This window comes from Equus przewalskii, chromosome 1, assembly GCF_037783145.1.
Source record: "Equus przewalskii isolate Varuska chromosome 1, EquPr2, whole genome shotgun sequence".
Classification (NCBI taxonomy): Eukaryota; Metazoa; Chordata; class Mammalia; order Perissodactyla; family Equidae; genus Equus; species Equus przewalskii.
The window spans coordinates 98,645,491-98,671,957 of record NC_091831.1 but is presented as its reverse complement, the minus strand read 5'-3'; the positions used below and the strand labels follow the sequence as shown (position 1 = coordinate 98,671,957).

Below are 26,467 nucleotides of genomic sequence, written 5' to 3'. Positions count from 1 at the left end.
AATCTTTGTAATATTGAGTTGTCTTTAAAGCAGGGCATATTGCTACGTGCCATCGATGTCAATTTTATCCTATTGTTAAGTTCTCCTACCTGATGACAAGGCCCTGGAGTCAGACATAGCCTTCAAACAGAAATTGGAAAGCTAAGCATCTAGCAAAGATTTTCACATTATACTCAATATTTTGGAGAACACTTGTAGAGATGAAAGAACATTTAACTTAAGGAGCTGGAAGCTTGGGGCAAGTCACTTGATCTCTCCGTGTCTCAGTTTTTTGATCTTTAAAATGAAACTGATACCAATTGCCTGGTCAAGGTCAGGGCGAGCATGATGCAAATGAGGTCATTGTTATACAAGCAAGGGTCTGGTCCTCCCATATGGCCAGAACTTCTGCTACCTTACTTATGTTGCACAGGTGACAGTTTAGAATAAATCTCAGTCGAGTACCTTAAGTAGAAACTTTATGAGATTCCTTTTAGATTTCTGAATAGAGAAAATATTAGCTTTCATTCCTGCCAAATTCATCTTTTCCTTTGGATCGACTTAAAATTTTCTCCACAGGGGAACTCTAGCTCTCAGCCCTAAATTCCAGGTATGCAGAGAACACTAGAGATGATGAACTGGCTGGATCCCTTTCATTAGAGGCCTTTGCCATTCTAGATCTCATCTGATTAGTCACAGAAGGGAGTGCCACTTGATGACTCATTTGCACAGGCAGCCACTCCATCTTACACATTTATTACTCAGGTGAACCAACTAGAAGCCCTGGCAGTCCCTGCAAGATCCTGGCTCTCCAGACACCAGCGGGAGACCTCTATAGTATGACGACCGTAACGATACCCACTGTCTGTCGCTGCCCCTCACCCCAGCACTGCACACGGTGCTCCTCACATGTCAGGAAACCCCTCCACAACCTTTTTTACCCATAGAGAAACCAAGGCTGAGAGATATTAGTTGTCCCAGGCTTGATATTTCAAAACCCCAAACCCAATAACCTTCCTACTAATTCAAAGTTTGGTGATTTGAGGAGAGGGTTTTAGAGTTCTTATCAGGGATTCCCAGGGCTACAGACACATTTTATTTACCCTCCGCTAAGCTCTTGGGAATAAGAGGCTTGTGGAAGCCTGGTTTTGAAGCTTTTGGAGTGAAACATACAGGGGTTCTGATCTTTGCAAAGTGTGAAGGGGGAAACACACACACACACGCATGCACGCACAGCAGTTGTGATCTTTGCAAAGTGCGGAGTTCTGCCTTCTCCAGTTAATGCTGTGTGAGAAAGCTGGGAGATGGTTATTCAGTATACAAACACTCTCTGTATCTTGAGAACACCTCAAGCAGTATTTGCTTGGTGGTGGGGAGGAAATACAAAATTTGGAACCACAGACAGCTGATTTTGGATTTCAACTCTACCACTTGAGAACTGTGTGACCCTGGTCAAGTTACTCAACTTTACTGAATCTGTTTCATTGTCTATAAAATGGGCACAGTAATGCCTTCTTGTACTGAGATTTTGTAGAGATTGAGATAAAATTTCTGAAAGCCCCTCATAGAGTGGGCTCTCAACAAATCTGGTTCCTTTCCTGTTCTTTCGTTTTTCACTTGGATAAATGAAAATCTATCCTCTTTTATTTATTTATTTTTTTGGTGAGGAAGATTCACCCTGAGCTAACATCTGTGCCCAATCTTCCTCTGTTTTGTATGTAGCTTGATGAGCTGTGTGTAGGTCCATGCCCAGGATCTGAACCCATGAACCCCAGGCCACCAAAGCGGAGTGTACAAACTTAACCACTATGCCACTGGGCCAGCCCTAAATTTGTCCTCTTTTAAATCAGCATCTCCAGAGAAAGATACACAGAATACCCTTCAAGCCAAGATTCAGTGAATAACCCCGTGTCAAGAATCCTTCACGTCATAAGTATAAGTCAGGCTGCTGCTTCCTGCAGAGAGGCCACATGGGTAAGGTGTACGTGAGAGTGTATTTCTGCTCTGAGCACCTTCACTCTGTTATGCCCTCAGTTACCTAAGGAGGGCGGGTGAGGATGGTGTAGCATTTCTTTACAAACTGTGTGAGCCTGCAGAAGCAGTCCTCTCCTTTTTTGCCCTCTTTTCTCCTGGGGAGGAGAAAATGGATGAAGCAGGCATTAACTGGGGTCCCATCACTGGGACACCAGGAACCCACCGTATGTTGTGAGGAGGGGATCCGGAGGCTCAATGCTGTTATGTGCTATTACAGGGCATATTAAAAGGATTAAATCTTACTTCCTATTACATTCAGGCCCAAATTGCAGCCATATATATTTCAATGCAAAAATTGCCACACCACTTAAGGAAATTGTCTCTGTTTTCCTGAAATCTATTAACAAAGATGAAACCTCAGGGTCCTTGGCAATTTAATTCACTCCCCTGGTTGAAAAGGCCGGGTCTATTTATATTCTTTGGTCTAAACTTAAAACGTGAACTGAAAGGCTTTTGTAAGAAAAATAAATTCTCATTCCTTTATGGGACAAAAAGGAAGCTGAAAATTACTCTGCCATTTACATTTCAAAAGATAGCCCTTCCTCTCCAGCTTACCTGCCGAGACTTGAATTCACCATGGAATCTCTATTTAACCTGATGGAATTGCTGTTATGTCCAGCACAAGCTAGAGAGGGAGGTCAACAAGTATGCTCTCCTCAAAGGATTAACGAACTTCAGTAATGCCGAGAGAGACCAGACTGCCAACATTGGCCCGCATCGTCCATGGACATCTGACATTCACTTTTCTTAAAACCAAGAAGTTGGGAGGAGCTACTCTGTTCTCATTTCATTCCTGGGCACCTTGTTAAAGTCACTAAGGCTCAAAGACCTTAAATAACCTGCCAAAGGCCACGCAGTCAGTAACGGCAGAGCTGGACTCAAATCCAGGCGTGCCTGACTGCAGAGGGGTCCACGGTAAATATGCGGTCATAAATATGCGGTAAATATGTGTCACCTTAGCACGCATATGGAAATAGATCCTGGGTGGTGCAGGTGCTTCAGGAAGTCAGATGCATCGTTGGTATTTAATAAATGTTTGCTGAATAAACAAACAAATGCACAGGTGAGTGGAAGGGTGTTCCATGCATTCCAGCCACTGTATCCTGCTCCCCACCACCCCATGGCTGGGTGCTGCACGGCCTCTCATCTGGGATCCCTGGCACGCTGTGCTCTCTTCTTCCAAAGCACTCACTGAATGTGTTCCTTTCTCCCCCTTGCCTAAAGAACTTCTTTATATTCAAGACTTCACAGCAGGAGCTCAACGAATGTTTGATGAGCCACATCAGGAGTTTGCAAGATGCACTTCTCCTAGACTAATTCACAATTCACCCAAGACCCAAGGACAGTCCGCTCAGGAATGACACCTGTGTACAGAGGTGGCCCCTGAGGCTGATGGTCCCAAAGCTTTTTGTCCAGCCTGTTGTTCTGGAAACCTAAGAGTAGGGGTTTGTGGGAAGAGCGTGTGTGGTGGCGAGCCCAGCCAAGCTCTTACAAGTCCCTGGAGACACCTGAATGTCTGTTACCTTATTCTATTAAAGGCTACTCCACAGGGCCAGTCACAGGTCGAATCCTCAGCTTTATCTTGTGCTTCTGCTGCTTCTCTCTTGCTTTCATCTAGTCAGTTGGGGCATTCAACAGATGTTCCTCCACAATATGGCTTCCATTTGTCCTTGCCTTTTAATCTCTACCCGGCTTGGCTTCCTCTCACCTCAATGCTTTGAGTAGCTGTCCTGCATCCTGCTGCACCAGGTTGCACCTTTCTCTCAGGATGATCTTCCTAAGTCAGAATTCTGAATGCATATCCCCTCTCCCATCTCAAACCATCATTTGCTCCACACTGGCAACTACTTAAGTCAAATCTTTTTCTCCCTTGAAATTCAAGGTCCTAACTCTTCTAGTCCTATACGTTCCCCATACTTGCTTCCTTCTCTTACTGGAGCCCCCCTGAAGGCAGGATCTGGCTCCTATTTATTTTGACATCCTTTGCAGCACCTACAACGGTGCCTTGGACATAGCAGGATTTCAGTGAGTATCTGCTTCCATTAATTTAATTAATCCACCCACGGCATGCAGTTGACCCCAGGAGCAAGATTCTGGATCAGACCTTTGAGCAGATGGTTTGCCCACACCCAGAGAGAAAAGCAGTGATCAGGGCATTTGCAAAAGGATGAAGGATGGATTTGATTACATCAGGGATTCTGCTATGGGTAGGCGATTCGGTTTACTCTGAATTTACTGACCTTATCCAGCTCCCTGTCCTCCTCCGCTCAACTTCTGCCACTGTCATGGGTGACGAATTTCTCCATCGACATGCAATTCCACACTGGGCCCTTTCAACAACTCATCCTCAATGTCAAGGTTGTTCACTCCCTTTCCTCTCTGGTCATTCCACACCCTGGGTTTTGTCATCTCTCAGAGCTTCAGATGATAAACCTTTGGCTACAGATTCCAATTCTTTCCCCATGATTTATTACATTTAGTTCTTAAGCTCTTTTATCTTTTTGTCCTCCCTTCCCTCTTCTATCTTTACTGCTTCCTTATCCAACCTAGGCACCACGGTCAATCACCTTAGCCCCACTGTGACTACTTTCCTTAATTTCTTTGCTCCACACTCCTCCCACCTCACCTGCCATTGATACCACTAATCACATTCCCTCTTCTACTCCAGGGCTGCTAAGGGCTATCTGGGAAGCTCTTGGCATCACACTGACCTGTGCCGTTGCAGTCTCTGCCCCTGTTCTTCCTAGCAACTCCTTTCCATTGGCATCTAAAGCCACAAGGGAAAATAATCTCACATTCACTTCTGGGTCTTGCCCTCTTTCTTTACACTCCTCACAAGTATCTGGAAAGAGTGGTCTCCCCTTGCTGCCCCCACTTCCTCATGCTCTGACATCAAAGATGGAATCCCTTTTCACATGTACTGTCCAATACGATAGCCCCTGACCACATGCATCTGCTCGAATGAAAATCAATAAAAATTAAATGAAATTAGCTTACAGAAGCCATACTTCAAGTGCTCAATAGCCCCATGTAGCACAGATATGGGGCATTTCCATCATCAAAGTTCTGTTGGACAGCATTGGTCCATACCACTCCCAACTTGCTCCTCATCCTGGTCTTCCCATTTCAAAAAATAACACTCCCATGTACCACGTGACCCAAGCCTTTTCAAGGAGCCGTCACTTGGATTCTTCCTTCTCAGATATTCCAGTCTGCATAGTTCCATTCAGAGACTAAGCCTTGACAGGTCTTCCTCCGCCCACGTCTTCCCATCGTGGTAGCCATTATCTCAGCTTGGGCCTCCATCAGCTACTCTGCTATACCAGTGGCTTAGCATTCAGTCCCTACATTCTCCACGTGGCAGACAGTGGCCCTTTCTACAAATGCACAATGGATCTTATCACTCTCTGGTTGAAGTCCATCAATGACTTCATTGGCTTTAGAGATAAAGGTCAAATCTGACAACGGGGCCGCAGCCCTTCTGCATCACGTTCCTGACAGCTGTCCTTTCCAGCCCCATCTTTTGCCGGTCCCCCCCTTGCCCTCCATGCTCCAGCCATGCTCGGCTCCCTGCAGTCCCCAGCAGGCTGTAGGTTTTGCTCATTCCCAGGCTTTAAGTCCCTCCATCTAAAGCACTCTCTCCTTCTTGCTCATCTGTATAACACTTCATCATTCTTCTTGTCTTAGGTAGACATCACACCCTTGCAAACCCACACCCTTGCCCCATCCCAAGGCCAGATTAGGTGGCTCGTCCACATGTTCCTGCTGCACCTGTGCTGACTCCCTCTCAGATCTCATCACACTCAACCTTCATGGCCCCATCGCATCCCCATTACCCATGCGGGGTCACATACAAAGGCGGACAATGTCATGGAATCTGCTATCTTGGTTGGCCCCTCATTAACAATACTCATGGTTAGTCTTATTGGGTGCTGCTGGAAATGGAATCAGGCCAAATGCGAGCACTTCTTTGGTAAGCTGCTTTTAATTAAAAGGTGAAACCGCGTCATAACCCTCTAGAGCAGAGTTTTCTAAACTCTGATTTCTGACCTATAATGGGCAATAAAATCAATATGGTGGGTCATGACCAACTTTTTAAAAAGCATGGCATAGAACAGAATAGAAAATATCAGAATGCATCATACATATCAAGGGTGGGTATTTTTTCATGAAATTTTGGTTTCCGCTATATCTATGCATATGTATGTGGGTACTGAGCTATATACTGTAAAACTTATCTCCTGCTGTGGGTCACAGTCACAAAAGATGAAAAATACTGTTCTAGATAATTCCTGGGGCAGACATACAAATAGTGAAACTGCTTTAGAGCAACATACAATGATCTTAACAGTATCACATTATACACGCTCTGTAATCCTCAGTTCTGTCTTCAGGTGTCCTATAATTTTCATTAACTTTCAGAAATGTCTTGCAATTTTTTCATTTTGTGCTATCAAAATTATTCTGAAGGGTAGCAATTTTTCTACCAGCTATGTTGAGTCCTCAGCATCTTTTTAGAGGTGCAGAGACCTCTACAGCAACTCCACAGATGAGGGGCCCCACCTTCCCTGGTCAGGTTCGGAGAGGACTCCCTAAGAGCAGGGCTGTGCTCACTTACCTGGGTGTGGTCCATGGAGCTTTGAACACATTAGGTGCTCAATATACGTTAGTTGGTTAAACGAATGTGTATGGAGAATGGTTCCACCGTTTTCAGAAATAAGGGTCCCCAACTTGCTACCTGATATTACACATTCATCTATCCATCCATCCACCCAAATCAGGGTGAGACTAGTGGGCATGCTGACACACGCATATTCTACCCTCCCAGTGATAAGAGAAAAAAAATCAGCATAATTATTACTCTGTGTGGTTACAGAGTTCTACAAGCCACTACAACGTCCAGGAAGGCCTAAGTGTTTTATTTGAATTACTACTGAACTTGTTTTAACTGGGTATCTTCACACCCAGAGCATTTCTGTTTTCCACGAAATTGAAATAAGACAAAAATGACATTTAAGTTTCCCCATGTGTACCAACACACATGGATCGACAGTGACTAGGAAGATTCTGGGGGCCTTGTGCGGGCACAGCTGGAAGGACTGCAGCAACTCACTGGAATAATTCCAAAATAATTATTGGAATTATTGAAAGGGAAGTGAGGAGGGGCATAGGCCGTGTATTTGCCATTCCCCAGGGAAGACCTTATCTCATTAATGGATCTAAGGGTGAATATGTTTCTTCTTTCATATATCAATTACGTTGGAATTAATCTCATTATAAAAGTAATAGACAAATACATTCATTAGAAATTTTAAAACAAATTTAGAAAATATTTTTCCATAATTATAGATACAGCCCTATAACGATGTTTCAGTCAATGATGGACTTCAAATACGATGGTGGTCTCATAAGATTAGTGCCGTATGACCTAGGTGTGTAGTAGGCTATACCATCCAGGACCTTGTGTGAGTCCACTCTCTGATGTTCACACAATGACAAAATCGCCTAACAACGCATTTCTCAGAACTTATCCCTGCCATTAAGTGACACGTGGCTGTACTTTAAAAACACTTGAGTAGACAGTATATTATAGACCACCTTTTCCCCCCTCCACATATCATGTGCCCTTTCCAAGTCTATAAATATTTTCTTTCCAGAATTTTAAAAGGGAACATAAATCCTATTGGGATTATAGACCATAATGGATTTAACTAATTCCCTGCTGTCGGATGTTTGAGCTGTTGCCAATTTTTCAATTTTACAAATGTTTTTATAAACATCTCTATAGCTAATTCTTTGTGCTCATCCACGGTTACATACTTGGAATGAGGAATTTTATTTTTACTCTAAAAATATAGGCCGTGAGTATTTCTCTTTCCACATTTACCATTTAATGTCCAGTAAAGACGACCACTGCCCTATTATTCAAGGAAAAAAATTATCCTATTTTGATCTTGGCCTTGACAGAGGGATGTTCATAAAGCAACAGTGTGGCCTAGGGGGAGACTTAATTCCTTCTATCCATAGCAAACCTTGGAATGTAGGCTCTGGAACATGAAGGTCAAAAGTGCCTCATCCCGGAAATCCAAGAGAAAGAAACTAAGTCAGTTTGGAAAAATTTAAAGCGTGTGAAGTTCCCATTTGTGAGGCATTGTGAGAAGGCCTCTCTCTCCCAGCTGGCGGCCCCATAAATGAAGCATTTCACAAGCTGCTCATGGTTTGCTTAATGAGGGCGCCGAATTGCACCATCAAATTTTTTTCCCTTTGGTGCCATCACTTTTCCTCCTTATGCTGATGGAATTCAGGGTGGCATGAAGGCAGGGTTGATATAAATGAAAACCGCGATATCCAGGTAGTTGCCTGAGTTTAAGTCTAAACTATCAGCAAAATTTACAGACTTAAAGTTTCTCTTGTTTACTAATTTCATTTTTTTAAAAAAAAGAGAAACTAAAGAAATGGCATGATTTCGCTGATATTTACTCACCTGGTCATGCAAGCATCCAATTCATTATTGAGGGAATAAAGAGAGAATACGTACCCAACAGACGAAGGAGGAGAAAAAGAACTCCCAGGGCGTAAGACTTGAGCTCAGGGCTGACTGTCCTACACACAAAGAGATGAAGAGGGGAAAAAAAAGATCCTTATCACTCCACTTCAATTAACAGACCCCAGAGTCATTCGCTACTGTCCATCAGAGCCTGGCTTTAGAAAATTATTAATAGTTTTGGCGTTTTTTTTGCTTTCTCTGCTGAAAGTCTGAAAAATAACTACAACTGCAGTGGCAAGATAATTTTAAGAATTTAACTGTGTTTTTTAATAACTGGAGCTAATCTTGTCATTGGAAGGACGGAATGCAAATTTGGTCCATAAAGTCTTCATTTAAAGGCATTTTGCTTTTGCCAGGACAGGGACACATCCTAAGCTGAGAGGTCACGTGTATCAGGGAAACATCAACTAGGAAGACCATTCCCCTTATGCTTCATAAACAGCCAAGAACCCTGAACACCTTTGTGAAATCAACCTGACTAGCATGGTTTGACACCCTGCATGGACCACTTGTGAAATAATCCATCTAAATCCGGTTTGAGTACCTTTAAAATTGGAAAGGTACCTTCATAGAGTCATGGTTCTTTGTTTTGAACTGACTCAATTTCCCTGGCTTTGGTTCACCCAGAACAGTCCCTTAGAATGATCTTCTTGCACATTTTCTGGAACACTCTCAGAGTGCAACATTTTCTAGGATGAGAACGACAATGAAAGAGGTTTGGAAATGATGACCGATTCCAGGTAGAAGGTCCTCACAGCTGGTAAGAGATCTCCTTCGTAATGCCTCTTACTCTTGGAACTAGTATTTATTCAATGCTTGTCTTGTCTCATTGAGGCCAAGGACTTCTTGCACCTGGTTGATCATCGGTGCAGGGTGTGGCACACAGCATGTGCTGAGTGAATGTATAGGCGGGTGAATGGATGGGCAGACGTCTCCTACTTATGACCTGGGGTGGCCTCATCACTAGCGTGGTGGTGAAGGAAAGTGAAAGGAGAGATGTTTGACTGTCCACATGCACATGTGCTTCAGGTCATCCTGAACACCACTGGCAGAGAAGCTTCCTCTTACCCCATCCTCCTCATGAGTCCCTAGGGGAGATGGGGAGGTAAGTACATAACTATGCCCCCTGGAAGGACTTGGCTAGGCCTAGAGACAGTCCAGTGTGGCTGAGCCTTTGGAAAAACCAGGAGCATTTCAGTGTGGCTGAAAGACCAGGAAGACCCACGTGATGTAGAAGGACCTAGGCAATCAATTCTGTAGAAAATAAATGTTAGAAACAAAGTTACCAACAGGATGCTAAGTCCAATGGGATGCCCAGTACACAGGATACTTAACCTGTCTATGGACCTGGTAGCTAGAATAATATTCTTAACCGACCCCAGGGGTCATTCATCCAACCATCCCATGGCATCCATCCAATGACCTACCACCTGGTTTGAGCCTCAGATGGGCACATCTTTGGCTTCTTGGTATAGAAGGCAAAGAGACACTGTCAAACCAAAAGGACATGGAAGCAGTGTTCACAATATTTTGCCCTATTTCTGAGATTTTCAGGGAAAACTAAAAATGTGTTATTCTTGGGGAAAAGATACATTTCTTCTCAATTATAAAGAGTACAGTACAGGTAAGTAATCCCAGGGCAGCAGGTCAAGGCTTTCACTGAGTCACAGGGAAGCCACTCTCCGGCTGATTAAGCCAGACACCTGCACAATATCAATGATGAGATCAGTGTTTCTGGACAGAAACATGATCAGTTCTCTTTAGAATGTGCATGTGACAAAACCCAAGTTCTTTTATGTTAGTATTGGGTCCATGGTTCCAGTTTTTGCGCATTCATTTGAAGGTACTGACATGAAAGACCCAATAAATAAAGGCAAATTCTCCTTATCAAGAAAACCCACTGGCATAATGAGCTGGAATATTTATCACTTGAAATTTGATTTCCTTTTAGCTATTGTCACCAGGAATAAAGAGAACAAGGTGCTGAGATCCCCCTTCATATCCTGTTGGGAAACTGGTTCCCACAGGAGGAATAATCCTTCTCAGGTCTAGTTATGGAGAGATGGAAGGCTCAGGTCTGAAGGTTCTTGAAAGTTCTGGGCAAGGCCAGGGACGGAGTCTTAGCTCCACAACTTACTGGCTGCATGAGCTGGAGAATGCTGCTCACTCACTCTCTGAGCCTCAGTCTCCCCCTGCAAATGAGGGATGCTAATAAAGATGTAAACACAAGAAGTTGCGACGACGAGAGCCCAGCAATGGCACCAGGGGCTCAGTGGGTGCTGGCTTGTCCTCTTGCCTATGGACCTCCCGAGCACTGTTGCTGGCAGGTACGCTCCTGTCTGGTGTGAGAGTGAGAATGGGTCCAATGCTCTGGGATGGAGCAAGGGCTGGTGCACATCTGGGCTATGGCCCAGACTGCCTGTGCCCTTGTGCCTGCCTGGAACACCTGTGATGGCAAGTTGGACTCGGATGGTGACAGAGTAAGTGCTACCCTGGCCCTCTTGAAAGGCACGTGTGAGCATGTGCTCCCGCAGGCCCAATGGAGCACCCAGCTGTGAGGTAGACCAGGCCCAGCCTAGGTCATTCAGGCCATCTGGTGCTGATCCATTTAAAGGGACTCAAACATTTCCCGCAAATCTCCAAGAGCTGTTTATCAAGCTGTGAAACCGGAAGTGATTAAGATTTCAGCCGACTTTCTGTGTTGGGTCCGTCAGTGACAACTACTGAGCTGGGTTTTTGCAGAGGAATCACGGGGGGAGAAAAAAAGGAATCGGGGCGGGGGGGGGGGCAGAAAAAAGAGGACAGGTCACTGCTAATGGTCGCGAGGGGCACTTTCCCAGCTTCTTGGTGCCTTTTGTGTGTGAATAGCATAATATAACTTCATGGGAATTTCTAATAACAAAAAACAAACCACTGTAATGCAGCCACCGCAAACCCATGTCTGAGATCTGATGGTTTGTCCATATGCATATTAGATATAATCATCCTCCATACATAATTTAAATTCAATAGTTCATTTCATAAACACTTGTCAGATTCTTAAGAATTTTCATTATTCCACCGAACTGTGGTACTATAATTTAACTCGCTATTCCAATTCAGGTTTTTCTGCTATTATAGTTAACATTGTAATAAAAATCTGTCTGCATTGAGCTTTTTTTCTTATAGAGAAGTATTTTCCTAAGATAAGTAGCAAGGGGCAGGGTTACCACATAAAAAATCTGAACATTTTTATGACTCCTGATTCACGTTGCTATATTGCTTTTTTGAAAGGAGCTATAGACTTTTCAGCGCCGCCAGCAATATGTGATTTGACCAGTTTTGCTGCAGCCTTGCAAGCACTGGGCGTGAATTTTTAAAATTTATTTTTCAAATTCAGTAAGTATAAAATGGCAATTTGCTATTGTATCCTTAATGCTTCTACACATTAACAAGGCTTTGCTAATGACCTTCTGGAGAACATAAGTACCCCATATAAATCCTCCTCCTCCTCGGAAATTCATAACAAAGACGCGGAAAAGCAGCAGGCACGGCGAGAAGAGAGAAGCTGGATAAGGCAGTGGGGATGTGCATTTGTACAGGGCACATGCAAGCATTTCATTCCTACTTTTATTCCCAGCGCTTGGGATTGAATTGGTTTGTTTAGATAACTGCATCCCAGGAAGGCGGGTCTGTCTGTGTCTGGGGTCACTTGCTCTGGTTCAGATGGATGCTGGGGGATGCAGCAGTTCCCTTCTAGCTTCCTCGCACAAATCTAGATAACTCTGCACATATATGAGTGACTCAGAATATTACTCACTAATTCAGCTTTGAGGCAACTCACGTGCCCCCAGGTCAAGCCCTGAGAGACAAGGAACCACAGAATTATGGATGCCACTCTCTCCAACCATCTCTTTGTACAACAGCAGTCACTGCTTGCCTTCCACGAGTGACTGGGCATGGCATTACACCCTCCACAATAACCCCTCACATCTCCACAGCGTTTGTACACACATGGTCTCGGAGCGACCCACACCCCGCTGGATGCAGGCAGGACCAATGATGTCACCCCCAGCTCCAGATGCAGCAACAAGTCCAAGGGAAAATCTGCTCAGGTCGTACCGCTAACTGTGGCTGGGCAGGGGCTGGACGTGGGGACTTGGCTAGTCTAATGGCATTTTCATCTTACTCCAACAACACCATTCTCTGCAAAAATCAATGCAGGACTACAGTCCCTTTCAAAATCACCTGCAGAGTGTATTCTCGGGAGGACTTGAAAGCGTAATCATCTCCCTTGGGCCCTGCTTTCTCCTCTGGGTGTGAGGTCCCGATCAAGTGTAATTGATTCCTATCGGCCTAGGGAAGCTGCCTGCAAGGCTCAGACCTGAAGTTCTGCTCTCCAGGACTGCAGACACAGCCAGGCAGGGGGAGAGGCGAGGCTGGGCTCTCAGGTCCCTGGGGCTAAGCTTACCTGATGAGGATGATGACTGAGGGCGTCTGTGCCATTGCCCCGATCATGCTGCAGACACACATCACGCACAGGAAGGTGAGAAAGGCCTCTTGGCACCCGGGACTGGGGCATTTTCCGGGAACCACGGTGGCGTTCTCAGGCGGGACGGTGGTGAGGCACGCACAGCCGGTGAGATTCTGAAAGGGAAGCGTTCAGCCCTTTTAACTGGGGATGTCTGCAGTTTCCAAACCCAAAACCATCCATCAGCTGGAGCTGTTCATAGCCTAATTCTGCATTCTGTAGCATTCCATTAATTAGGCCTGAATAAATGAGTTAGCTTTTTAAGAAGGCTGCAAAACACACGCAAATAGAGGAACATTTATGGGAGGAGAGCCGATTCCCTGTCTCCCGTGTATTTCATCTCCATGCTCAGGAATCCCTCAATAAGCTGTGCTGTAGAGAAATGTGTCCCCCCAATACAATTAGAGAGGAAATTGCATTTCCGCAATATGATAAAACATTGCCAAATTAACACTGTAATTACTTGCCAATTTGTCCTCTTTTTTTATTCAGTTATAATTACACCCAAGTGTGTTAAAAGAAGTAAATCAGGTAAACCTGCATATTGTTACTGGTTCCGTGCCCGATGTGGCACTTGGAACAAAGGATGTGCAATGTCATGCACGAAGTCCTTGTGCCTGTGGGGCCACGAGATGCGGGAGCTAAGGGGAAAGTTCTTGAGTGGCTGAGAAAGAGAAGCCAGGGAGCTTAGAGCAGACTGTGAGCCAGCCAAAGCCCAACGAGATATATTTATTAATATATGATCAGAGGAGAAAGAAAAGCAACTGTATTCCATTTGATCTTCTGGGTGGATTCCTGCCCAGCCGCCCCTGTGCTCAGTCCTCGGTTCCCACGCATAGTCCTCGCTCTCTGGGGCAGGAGGACAGGCATAGTCCTTGCTCTCTCTGGAGGGGGGGCGGGGGGGGATTTCCAATGGCAGAGGGAGGAGCAGAGGCTAGGAGAGGCAGTGCCCAGCGAGCGCCAAGCCAATTAAGGCTCGATAATAATAGTGCAGAGGCCTCTAATGAATACAAAACGAAAACAATCATAAATGATTCATTGCTTTTTTTTCCAGGTCGGCTTGGCTTTCAGAGCACACGCCGATGTAAATCCTCAGGAGGGCCAAAGAAATCTCTGGCTTCACGTTTCTCCTCCTTGGGCCGCTCTCCCCACATCCTCATCCCTCTCCCTTTCCTCCCCGCTTTCCTTTCTTTTCTTTCCCCACAGAATGTACAGATGGGGGTTTGTTATCCCATAAGGCTACATGGGATGCTTTCGGGCGCGTCCAAAGCCTTTATGCTCCCCCTCCAACAGGGTCTCCCTGAATGGCTGTGCCCCGCACTGGGGCAGTTGCCCAGGATGCGGAAGTTGGGGGAGATACTGGTGGAGCTGGACCCTTTGTCCTAAGTAGTCTGCCCAGAGCGGGACCCTTTGTAAATAGCCCAATTATACCACCCAGGGGAGGTTATGGGAGTTCTCTGCACGCTGCTGAGGCCCTGCCCCCTGCCCCCTGCCCCTTTCCATGTACCTCTGCCTGAGACTTCCTAGCTCTTCTTCAAAACCTAGTGCTGAAACCTCCCTCTGCCGGGCCTCCCAGGCTCCAGTCCCCTTCTGTGAGGCCCCGTGAGCCCAGTACGTCTCTCTGCGAAGGCATGCTCCACACCCCACTGCAGAGGCCCTGCCCTGATCCCAGAGGAGACCTTGTGCTCCTGGGATAAGAAAGTGTCTTACGCATACCTCACTGAGCATCCTCTCATAGCACAGCACTGAGACACGGCAGACAAAACTCAGCAACGGTTTTAGAATGCATACAGGAACGAGTCTCCCTAGGCTTTATTAGGAAGCAGGTCTTCTCCCAACTACGACTTAAACTGTCACTTCTCTCCCTGCCTGGGAGAGGAAACTGCTCCCTCCTCCCCAACCTCCACCTCACAGCCAAACTTTTCTAGCTGTTTACACTTGCTACCTCCATTTCCTCATGGGCCACACTCTCACCTCACTCCAGCTGGCTCCTGTCCCCACACCCATGAATGGATCATGCTGTGCTAAGCTCTCCAGTGGCCTCCATATCCTGACCCCACCATCCATTTCTCTCTTACTGGAGCTCCCAGGAGTGCACGCCCGTGGACCACTCCCTCCCTGGCTTCCAGGGCTCCACTCTCCCGGTTTCCTTGGTTTCCTTCTTCCCTTTCCAGTTGCTCCTTTTCCACCTTCACTGATGGTACCTTCTCCCCTTTCCTACATTAAAATGCTGGTGCTCCTCAGGGCCCTGGTCTGGACTCTCTTCCCTTCTCACTCTGCACTCTGCCCTAATCTATGCCATTTGTTTCACCATCTATGTACCCTCTGACGACTCCCCTAAATTTAATCTCTAGCTCATATCCCTTCCAGACCCACGTGGTACGTCCCCGCCTAAGACTCTGAGCACGTTGACAGATCAACACCGAATCCAGGAACAAATGCCCTGTGCTGGATTCTGTGCCATCAGCCTGGCACTACCTTCCCATGCCCTCTCTTCCTTCTTTTCTTTCCCCACAGAACGTACAGATGATGGTTTCTGGGAACTACTTCCCCAGAACTCCCTTCCCTGCATGGATGAGAGCTGGACAGGAGGGGAACGTGGGAGAGATTTAGAAGGTAGAAGTGAAGCAGAGGCCATTACTCTCAAGTCAGACATGGGGATAGACATACTCAGAGGTGTCTGCCTATAAGGTACCAGTCGGCCCTAGCACCCCTTTGCATCCACCCTCTTTTCTGCCGACCCTGCTGACGACAGAGGCCCGTGTCCACGCCTACTGCCTTGGCTGCAGGCCCGCTGGCATGGTTCCCCAGATCCTCCCCTAAGCACCATATGAACTCAGCCTCCTGGGATTTTCCCACAAGCCCTGACTTACCCACCTGAGCTGGTGCTTCTGGTGATGTAATAACTGTTCTCCGATCCTTCATCTCACTTCTTCCAGATCTTAATTCCCCAACTCCTCCATGTTCATGTAAGCTCTGATTCCTATACTAAACCCTGAATTTCCAAAATACTTGTGGGTGCTGTTCTCCTGACTGAACCCTGACAGATACACAACTCCTGGCCCCAATCTCCTTTCCCTCCACATATCTTGCCTTAGAAATGGTATCCTAGGAACCCTATAGAAACCAGGTGGTAATTCTGGACCGCCCCTTACTCCTACGTCAAATCAATCTTCCTCATGAATATAAGGCTAATGAGGACTGAGACCAGTGTGGTTTTGCTCCCTCCTTTATCCCCAGCTCCAGAGGACAAGGCTTGGCTCATGATAGAGATTCAATAGCTGTTTATCAAATGAATGAATAAATCCTCAAGTCCCGTTCATTTCACCATATCCCAAATTCCCTCAAACCCTGCCCTAGTTCAAACCACTCCCATGCTTCTCTGACTCTTGCAGTAGCCTGTGAGGAAACAGAGATTTGGGACTGGGGACTTACACCCACACGCACTCACAGAGTGCTCAGGCTTAAATGAGGCCCAGGCCCCTCACGGATGGCTATGGCCTTGTTTAGTCAAGTACCCTAGGAACTCAGGTAGCCTCTCAGGAATGTGATGTGAGTATTGAGTGAGTGATGAGAGCCAGAACCCTGTGAATGAGGCGTGTGATGGTGAGTTTTGTTCAGTTTAATAAGTAATCTGGAACTGGCACTTACTCCCAGCCCTAGATCTTTGCCCCACCCCTAGGCTATGGCTCAAATGCATTACATTTGCTATAAGAGGAAACCGCCTGGCCCCTCTCTGCTCTAGGAAGTGGAAAACCACCTCTAAATGGATCCACTCTGGATGAGGTGTGTGGTCATGGCGCTAATGGAATGGGATAAAAACGAGACGTCTTCATCTCAGACCATGGCTAACACAGTGATCGCGCAGCCCTGTCTGGTCTGGGTGAGGCGAATGTGTTCAGAAAGCCAACATCTGCGAATGGAGCGAGTGGACATGGCAGGATCGAACTGTCGTGGGATTTGCAGCCAAGACAGAGGGGAAACAGGTGAGAACACACAAGCCAGGGACAGGACAAAAATGCGCTGGGGAAGCCCCCACCAACCTAACAGGAATGAGGCATCTGGGGTTATTAACACCAGAAGAGAAGCGAGAGACGGGCATGTGACCAGTGAAGATGTCGGCTTGCTGGCGCCGAAGAGAAAGGTTGGAAATGGATGGATGCCCTAAAGTTTCTAGATGAATCTGCATTTATTCATTCAGATTTAATTTATTCAAGAAAAGCCGTGAACGAGGCTGGGGAGGAGGTAAGCCAGAGTAATCTGAGCAGAGACTTGATGGGTCTCCTTTTCGGTTAGAACAGCCCATCCGACACAGTGAACAGGAACCACCAGGCAGTCCTGCAGCCTGAGGGGGAGGCTGGGATGTTCCTAGGACCCCTCCAGCAGAGAATCCAAGCGAAAGTGCTAGCCTGCAGTCATAAGGCCAAGGATGGGGAACATCCTTTATTTGGGCTTAGGCAACACAAGAGAGCACAGATGGACCTGGCTATTGTGCTACAGGAGCTGTGGGGACTCTGGGTGCATAAGGCGTTTGTCAGAGAAGAAACTTCCACACAGGTGTCCGAGTGTGGCAGGAAGAACCATACAGTTTTTCTTGCCAGGGTGTGTAATCAGAAGAGATGACTTTCCACCAACAGGGTTTCATACTACCATCCCAAAGGAAAAGGAAGCAGAGGGACAGCCCTTCAGCTGCTATTAAGTCGGCATCTAAATGGGAACCCCTAGACCAGCAAAAGCTCTGAGCAGTAGGAAGTTTGAAAATAGAGAATCTGAGTATGAGAGAATGATCACTTTAGTTAAGGACATGATAGAGGCTGCGATTCTAATTCTCATCCTGTCTGTATACAATGGTACTGTCTGGCCAGACCAAAAAGCAGATGGACCACAAAAACTGCCTGGAGATCCCACGGCCTGAATGAAGTGGTATGCCCCAGTGCTTTCCTGGGCAGCCCCCAATATGCGTAACTATTAAGAAAGAGCCCGGCTCCAGGAGATCAGCTTATGATCCCTGACCTGGCAAATGTCCAATTCTCCATCCTGTTTCAAAGGAATGTCTTCCCAGTCAGCCATTCTCTGGATGGAAATGCAGTCCCCGCTGCTTCCGTGAGAGTTGAGTTCTCTGCCCAGTGTCACACATCAGGCGGCAGGACCTAGCTTTACTGGAAGTAAATGTACCCTGATATCTCATGTTGATAATCAGAGGACCGCTGTGCTCACAGAGGAACAGGCCTGACAGGCTTTGGAACCAGTGGTGACTTAGAGGACAGAGAGAGACTGTCTTGTAAATTCGACAAGAACTTATCCTATAGACAGACTTGTCCAGGCACAAAAGGACATAAGTAGAGTATGAGTCACATTGCTGTTTGTAAGAGCTGAAATTTTGCACCAATCTGAATGCCCGTCAATAGGGATTGGTTAATAGATCCCAAGAGAGCCACACAATAGAAGATTATATAGCTGTAAGGAAGGTATGAGAATGCTTTTTATATGCCAGTATGGAAAGACCTACAAGACAGATTATTAACAACAAAAACCCACAAGCAACAAGGTACAGAATAAGGCCCTATATGTGCATTACAAAAATCTAGAAGGATATAAACAATAAACTACTAATAGTGATCACCGATTTGGCAGGCTGGTGGGTTGAGAAGTGGGTGAACGGGAGACAGAGATGGAAGGGAGAATTTCCACTCCCTCCTCTTTACACTTCTTGAGTTTTGAACCACACCAATGTATCATCTTTTAAGAAAATTTAAAACTCGAGAACATTAAAAAATAAAGAAGAAATCAATGAAAGAAGAATAGCACAGTTATTGAAAATGGTACTCTTGTTCCGTATTCAGTCATTAATTTAAATCGAGAAATGTTTCTATTCGCATACAGTGACCGGGATAAATAATTACGATAAAGCTGGAGATCATAAAAATAGAAAAATTGCTCTCCGGAATCTCGGGCTCATTTTCTACTGATGAAGGAAATCATAAGCATGCTGTTTTGACAGCTCATATTGTAAGAACAAAATATTCGTTAGCAGTGTTTCAAAAATACTGGCAAATAAAGTTGTTTTCTTCCCCCCAACATTCAACACCAACAAATCAATTCCTATTCACTGTACAAATAAAACTAATTTCTAGGTTGAAAGATTACTTTTCCAAGGGGCTGGGTATGGGGATGATGATATTATTTGTATTAAGAGCCTGCCGTGAACTTGTAAGGTAGAGAGTCACTCCCAACATTTGGGACCACTGTTTTTGCTTTTCCTTCTGTTACGCATTCAGTTATCAGGAAGAAATGACAATTTCTATGAAATGTCGGGCCCTAGGCCTGTAGTTCAGAAAGGGAGTTTGCCAGAAAGAGTGCTGACACACACAGTACTCTGTCCTGCTTTTGTCTGCTCCATCTTCGATCCTTTGTGCATGACATCCTAATAACTGAGACATCGTGGGACTGGTGACACCACCACAACAGATTGAGACATCTTCCTTTGAATGACAACATACTCCTATGTGTCCTGGCCATCTACGGATTCTTTCATGATTCAGTGGAGTTCCTCAGACATTCTCCTGTCATTTATTACTGTCTTCTTGGAGCTTAGAATCTCTTAACCTCATTGGCCCAACCCAAGCTGGTATTTCCAGGCAGAGACCTCAGGGCTCATCGTAAAGAGCACCGCCTGCAACCCACACACGTCAGAGCAAAGGGGATATTGAAAAACTGCAAGAAGAGATGTGCTGCCTTGTTCCCTTGCAGGGTTGCCGGCTGAAGGATAATGGCCAGGGAGAAAAATTCACAGATGAAAGCAAGTCCTCTGTCCACCTTCCACCCCCCTAACCTGTACTGCACGAGCCACAGCACATCCTGTCAGACTGTCAGAGTCTTAATTATCTCCTGCCGAAGGGGGAGAAGGGGCTGTTCTCTGGGGAGCAGCAAGGCTCGCTGTTGGCTCCGGCCGGCCGTCTCAGGGAGGGAGTGGTGGGTAGAGCACGGAAGTGGAAGAATGTGGCTGCAGCTCAGGAGGAACAGCAGGCCCCTGGGTCTCTCCCTTTATCCTTCTCTCTCCCTACTCCACACCAAATCCTCGCCCACATCATGAGGTTCAAGCCTCCGCGCCACACCTATGCCTACATGCATTCCCATGCTGGAACGTCCTTCCATGCCCATTCACCAGGGAAATACCCACTCATCCTTGACGACGAGGGCCCAGCCCTGCCCCTGTTCCTCCTCCCGGGAATAATGTCCACGCTCCCTCCTTCTGGGCGCACCCGCCCTGAACCAACTCCTACCCGAGCAGGCATAACACTGCAAGTTCACTAATTTCTCTACGTATCTGTTGCCTTCTATTAGAATGTAACCAGCTAACCTTTCACGCCAGATTTTTTTAAATAAAAAGTTTCTCCTTATTGGAAAAGGGATGCATGGTCATCTTAGACAATTTAGAAACATACCGAAAAGTATAAAGAAATACATAAAAATGATTTTTTCAGTCCCTGGCCAGAGAGAATGTTCTATGAACAGTTGGCTATCTACCCTTCCAATCTTTTTCCATGCAAGGACAGATAAATATTTAGGTTTTTCGTTTTCTTCACTAAAGGGATCATAATCTATACTGTCTACTGTTTTATGTGTTCTTTTCACAACACTATCCTGTAAGGCATAAGGCCAGCTTAGCTGCGGCTCTTGCACATTCCCTTGTACATAACTATGAGTACAGTACATCTCATCTCACAGTAAACGAGCTCCTGACCGTATTCATCTCTGTATGGCTAATGCACAGCCCAGGGCCTGAGATATAGGTACACAGAGCCCAGCTGGGCCTGATTTCAGAATATTCACAAGTCCCTTTGACAACCCATCCCCTGGATAAGTGCAGACTTTAAATCAGTTCTGGCAGATGGGGTCAGCCTATAAGAGAGCGTTTACAAACTCCAAACCTTTGGGGGTCAGAAAAGAAACAGATAAGACAAATGGTCCAGGCATAAGGGGTGGCCAGTGGTGGGGACTGTGGCTAAGTGGAGATCAAATATCTTGTCTAAAGGATCAGCCTCTTCTCAGCTCCAGCCACTCGGTGTGCAGGTACCACGTTAGTCATTGTCTAACTTTACAGAGGCCAGAAGCCTTGGTTCAGGCCACTGTAACCACATCTGCAGGGCAGACACGGTGTATAAGCAACCAGTCTGTTTCTTGGGCTGTCGCATGCTGACATGGCACCTCTCATCTCCGGCTTGGTTTCTACAGGGGGTGAACACAATAATGGTGACAGGGGAAAGGAGATGGAGGGAAGAATGCTCGATGTCAGCTAGATGCTGACCTGTTTCTAGAAAGACAAAATGTTAAGAACTCATCCCTCTACTAGAGGCTCTCAGCTAGGAAGGGTGCTGCGCCCCACAGGGAGCTACGGAAATATCTGGAGATACTGGTGGTTTCACAGATGAGGAGGGGGCTGCTCTTGGCATCTGGTGAGTAGAGCCCAGGCATGCTGCTCAACATCCTACACTCCACAGGACATTCCCACAACGAAGAATGATGCAGCCCAAAAGGTCAATAGTGCCGAGGCTGAGAAACTCGGTACTAGAACAGTGGTTCTCAACCTTGGTTACATATCAAAAACACTCAGGGGAGTTAAAAAAAAAAAAAAAACTGACGTCTGGGTCCCACTCCAGAACAAGGAGATCAGAATCTCTGACGATGGGGCTCTGGCCTCATATTTTAAAAGCTCCCAAGTGATTCTACTGTGCAGCTAGGACCGAGGCCTGTGACACTGAATGACGAGCTGCCTGCATGTGGCCATAATGGGGCCATTCCCTTCCCTTCATTGAACCTACGCGGGGCTCTGCTCAAACAGGTGCTCGATAAATATCTGTTGCCTGGATGGGGGGATAGATTACCCGTCTATCATTAGTCCCCTACAAACCACTGTGCTGGACTTGTATTGACTTTCAACGTTCTATTGGTGGCTGATATAAGCGTTTTTTTTTAGTCAATTACTCAGCACATCAAAAGGATACAACTTCCAGCAGTCAGTCAGCAGCATACCAACATGCTTTCTGTTGGAATAATTACTCCTGAGAGTGAAAGGTACAGCAACAATCTGGACAATATATTCATGCCAAAGGAAGCTTGCAAAATTAACTTGCAATCTTTTTTTGTCACCCCTCCTGGTCATATGCAATGAGGAGAACTAGAAATCGCATATTAAATGCAATCCTGGAAACTTCCATTGCCATCACTCCGGGAGCTAGGAAAGAAGAAAGCAAATAAGAAGAAAAGCCCCAACCAGGGCGGGAGCAAAGTCTAGTATCAGGAAACCGCTCACGCTAACCAGATTTCCTTAGAATCAGAATTATTTCATGGGTGACTTATTCACATCTAATCAAGTTATGGGAAATTTTCCAAGTCGTGACGGAAGCTCTAAGTGGTGGGAGACAACTAAGGATTGAGTCTTTAGGACTGAAATCTGCACCAGCCAAGCCACCCGCCTGCCAATTGCTATTCGAGAGAGTGGTACTATGGCCCGTGGCTCTCTGGGACTCTGAGGTCAGCAGGGGGTCTCTGGCTGGGCATTCAGGAAGTCTGGGGCCTTTGTCCAGAGCCATGGCTGGTCCTGGGATTGCAACCCCATCCCTGGATGCTGGAGCCTAGTGAGGGAGATGCAGGAGTAATGGAGCCATTCCATCAGGTGAGGTAAAAGCCTTGCGAGGAGACAGCAGGTGCCGGGGGCCTCTGTAGGAGGGGCACCAACACAGTCCTGGAGGAAGTGACGAGGCTTCTCAGTGACGGAGGAGGAGAGGCTGAGCATGACGGATAAGGAGGAGCTATGCATGTGAAGGGCTGAGACAGAAGACCATCCCTGACAAAAAGAACGGCATGTGCAAAGGCCCACAGCCAAGGGAGAGCTGGGTGTGTTGGGAGAATCCCAAGAAGTTCCACAAAGCAAGTCCTTCTCCTAGAGGTGGAAGGAGAAGGGAGGTTGAGCCCAGAGAGGCAGCCAGGGCCAGACTGTGAAAGCAGAATGGCCTGACTGTGGGGTGTGTGCACGAAGAGGTTCTTTCAGGTAGGAAAAAGGTGGGGATCCTAAAGAGGGAAGTCACAGAGTCAGAGGAAGACACTGGGTTTGGCACCAGACAGACCCTACGGTCCCATGCCAACTCCACCATATTCTGCTGTGTGACCTTGGGCAAGTGACAAAACTGTAATCAGGGAATAAAAGTAGGACCTGGGGCCGGCCTGGTGGCATAGTGGTTAAGTTCACGCACTCCACTTCACTGGCCCGGGGTTCCCCAGTTCGGATCCTGGGCACGGACCTAGCACTGCTTGTCAAGCCATGCTGTGGCAGCATCCCACATATAAAGTAGAGGAAGATGGGCACGAATGTTAGCTCAGGGCTTGTCTTCCTCAAAAAAAAAAAAAAAAAAAAAAAAAAGTAAGACCTAGACCTCCTTCCCAAGGTTGTCGTGAGGATTAGTGAGATAACGTCCAGCAGGCAGAGGGCACAATGGCTGGATTCACACCTGGAAAGACAGAGGACTTCAGTGGATGGTGAAGGAGTGCATACGAAAAGCTGAAAGAGGGAGGAGAGAGGAGGAAGCCTCCAGCTCGTAAAGAGTCTGTCTGAGCGCTTGGAGACAAGAAGGAAAGAGGGAGAGAAGCGGAGAGGGAACGTACCAAGAATACAATCCACCATTTGGCTTTTTCTCAAAATACTGCAGCAGAGACTTAGAAGATTGCAATTGCTTTTTGCTCATTTTTGGATGGTGGCCTGAGATTCCTCTGACTCTGGGCCAAGCCTCCGTGGGCCGTGAGTGACACGTGGAAGGCCCACACAGGCTCCGGAAGGAGCTTACTGCTGTTGCAAGTTTTACGGTCGTGGTTGTTTTTAAGGCTGTCACAAGGGCCGCTTTCCAGGATACGCATGGCTCTGTGTCCCCAAATCCCTCATCCACCCAGTGGAAGCCAGGGCATCCAGAGACTGTCTCCATGGGGACGGAATGCTGTTTCCATTCCTCACCCTGGTCCAGGGGGGTCTCAATCTCTGCTTTGTAATCGCAGGGGAATAAGCCCCTCGCTTTGCCTGCACCCCAGCAGACAATGTGAGGCCTCCAGGAATGTGAAGAAAAGGCAGGTGTCTGGGGACAAATGACATGTACAGAGGGAAACGGAGAAGCCCGCCAGCGAATAATTGCATTCCACAGCGTGCTGTTCCAGCTTGCTGGCAGCAACATGGGCCTGGTTAGGCTCTTACTCAATAAGACGGTTGGACTTGCAAGATCAGGCGCGATGCAATTTTTAAGACAATTTTTTGGTCAGAGAATGTTCTGGAAAAGAGACTTGTTTGGTCTTAGGACGTTAGCCTATACTGAGTTAATTTAATTCTTATCAGAGGACAATAACCCAAAATGACTTATAATATAACTTTTTGGATATTAAAATGTTAATGAAAATTGTTGCCATGAAAAATGATAGCTTGTATTTTTATTTAAGCCATTCTCAAGGCCCCGTCCCCTTTTAAAAAATCATTTCCATTCACATAAAGAAATTGCTTTATCATCTAATTTTAAAAATCCATTCCTCCCCATCTGCCCCCTGCAGGGATTTATTTTCTCTATAGAAAAATGCTAATAACTGGCCAGGAATCTAAATGTTAAAAGCAAGGAAAAATGAAATCTCTGGAAATGAAAATAAATGATCAGTTTTTCTTCTTTCAGAGAAACTACTGTTCCTAAAAGATACAGGCTGTGGGAAAGGGAGGAAAGAAACAATTTCAACTCTAAATTCCTTGAAAGCAGCCACTCAGCTTTCTTCTTCCTTTCCTTTTCATCTATGTGTTCCTGGACATTTGCGGAGTACTTCCGGGAGCCCACGCTGGCTCATGAAGCTCACAGATCAGAGCAGATGATGAACACTGTTGGCATGTTGCTGCAGTGAAATGAGACAAGTGCCTCTAGGAGAGGAACCCCCAAAATAAAGGAGGGAAGGGATGGTTCACAGAGGAGGGGGCATTTGAGTAAGGTATTGACAGTTGAGTAGGAGTTATCCAACTGGAGGGAGAAGTATGAAAAGACACATGTTGCGTGGGGAAAGCTGAAAGGAGGTACAGCTGAAGAGAATGACTGAGGACAGACACATACAAACCCAGTTCAGTGCCTAGATCTTCTAGTCCATAGAGCAGCATTGGAAAGGGTCATTTGAAGTGACCAGAAGGGAGCCATTCTGATCTGTGAGTCCAGTTAGGCAACTACTGCACTGGTCCAGGCAGGAGATGAGGAGGAAAGAGCCAAAAATAAAGTATAGTGGGAGGATGAAAAAAGGTGGGAGGCATCCAGTTGGGAGGAAAAAGGCAAAAGGAACTGAAGAGGGAAGAGGTTGAATTTGTATCAGATAGTCTCAGGTTTGGAAGAGGTCTTCCTTAATACTTTGCATACTTCTGTTGATGGGGAGCTCACTACCTATAGAGTCATCCTAGTCCACTGACACGTTTTGTGAGTGCCTGAAATCACAATCTCTTTCTCTGGCTGCATACGTACAGCTTCCTCTGAATTTTTACTTTCAGCTGCTCAATACGCTTTTTGAAACATATCTGATTTAGCAAGAAGGGCTGAATGGCTTGCAGTCCTCGCATCCTGCTGATGGTGGATCCTCCACTAGACAGCGCAGAGGCTGAGGAAAAAGTCACAATGCAGGAGAGCAAAGTACGGAACACGCGTGGTTGCCCACTCCTGGCCGTGACCTTGGGTTTTAAGCTACTCTGGCTGCCTGAGTCCCCTGCCCCATCCCATCCCGTGAGAAAATCACCGATACCGTGCTGTTGCAGCCAGCAAAGCAGGCAGACAGGTAGGTGATGCCATCTGCTCCACACACTGGAGTGAAGGAATCGGTCTGGCATTCACAGTTTTTATTGCAGGGTGAGTAGGGGTCCAGGGCCGAGGCAGGCGCTGAGCTGGAAAAGAAAGGAAACACGGAGCCCATCAGAGAAAGGTCGGCTTCCAAGAGGACCCCCCACAGGGCCAGCCCTCTGCTGGGGTGAGTCATCGGGCACCCTTTCTTCTTCCTCCTCCAATCTGAGCCCTCCCCGTCCTGCAAGGACTAGCCAGCCCCACGGCTGAGAGCTGGGCGGACTGTGCCCTGTGCCATGGTGCCAGGTTGGGCGGCTGGCTGGGTGGGCTCTTCGTCTTCCCAAAGGAGGAAGAGGCTTTGTACCACTGGCACCAACGTGCCCTCTGGACTGGCAGCAAACGGGGCTCAGCTCAGGGCCACTTCCTCCCTGACGCCTCTCCTGGTTGCTGAAGCCTTGGCTCACTCCCCCCCTCCACACACCAACAACTAAGCCCAGCTCAGACAGACAGACAGTCTGGGGTGGTCCTTGTCTCTGTGTCTCAGTCCTCCCCAGCAGACTGTAGGCC

The 26,467-nt window shown here is 46.7% G+C and overlaps 1 protein-coding gene across 2 annotated transcripts in view; it reads right to left on the bottom strand.

Annotated features, from left to right (window-relative positions):
• SLCO3A1 (solute carrier organic anion transporter family member 3A1) overlaps window positions 1-26,467 on the bottom strand; it is a 289,096-nt gene that overhangs the window by 11,422 nt on the left and 251,207 nt on the right. For both annotated transcript variants that reach the window (XM_070618553.1, XM_070618543.1), the window contains exons 7-9: window positions 25,866-26,004; window positions 13,011-13,186; window positions 8,552-8,616 (exon numbers count right to left, since the gene is read on the bottom strand). In XM_070618553.1, coding sequence (XP_070474654.1) covers window positions 8,552-8,616; window positions 13,011-13,186; window positions 25,866-26,004 — 380 coding nt within the window. The remainder of the gene's footprint in view (window positions 1-8,551; window positions 8,617-13,010; window positions 13,187-25,865; window positions 26,005-26,467) is intronic.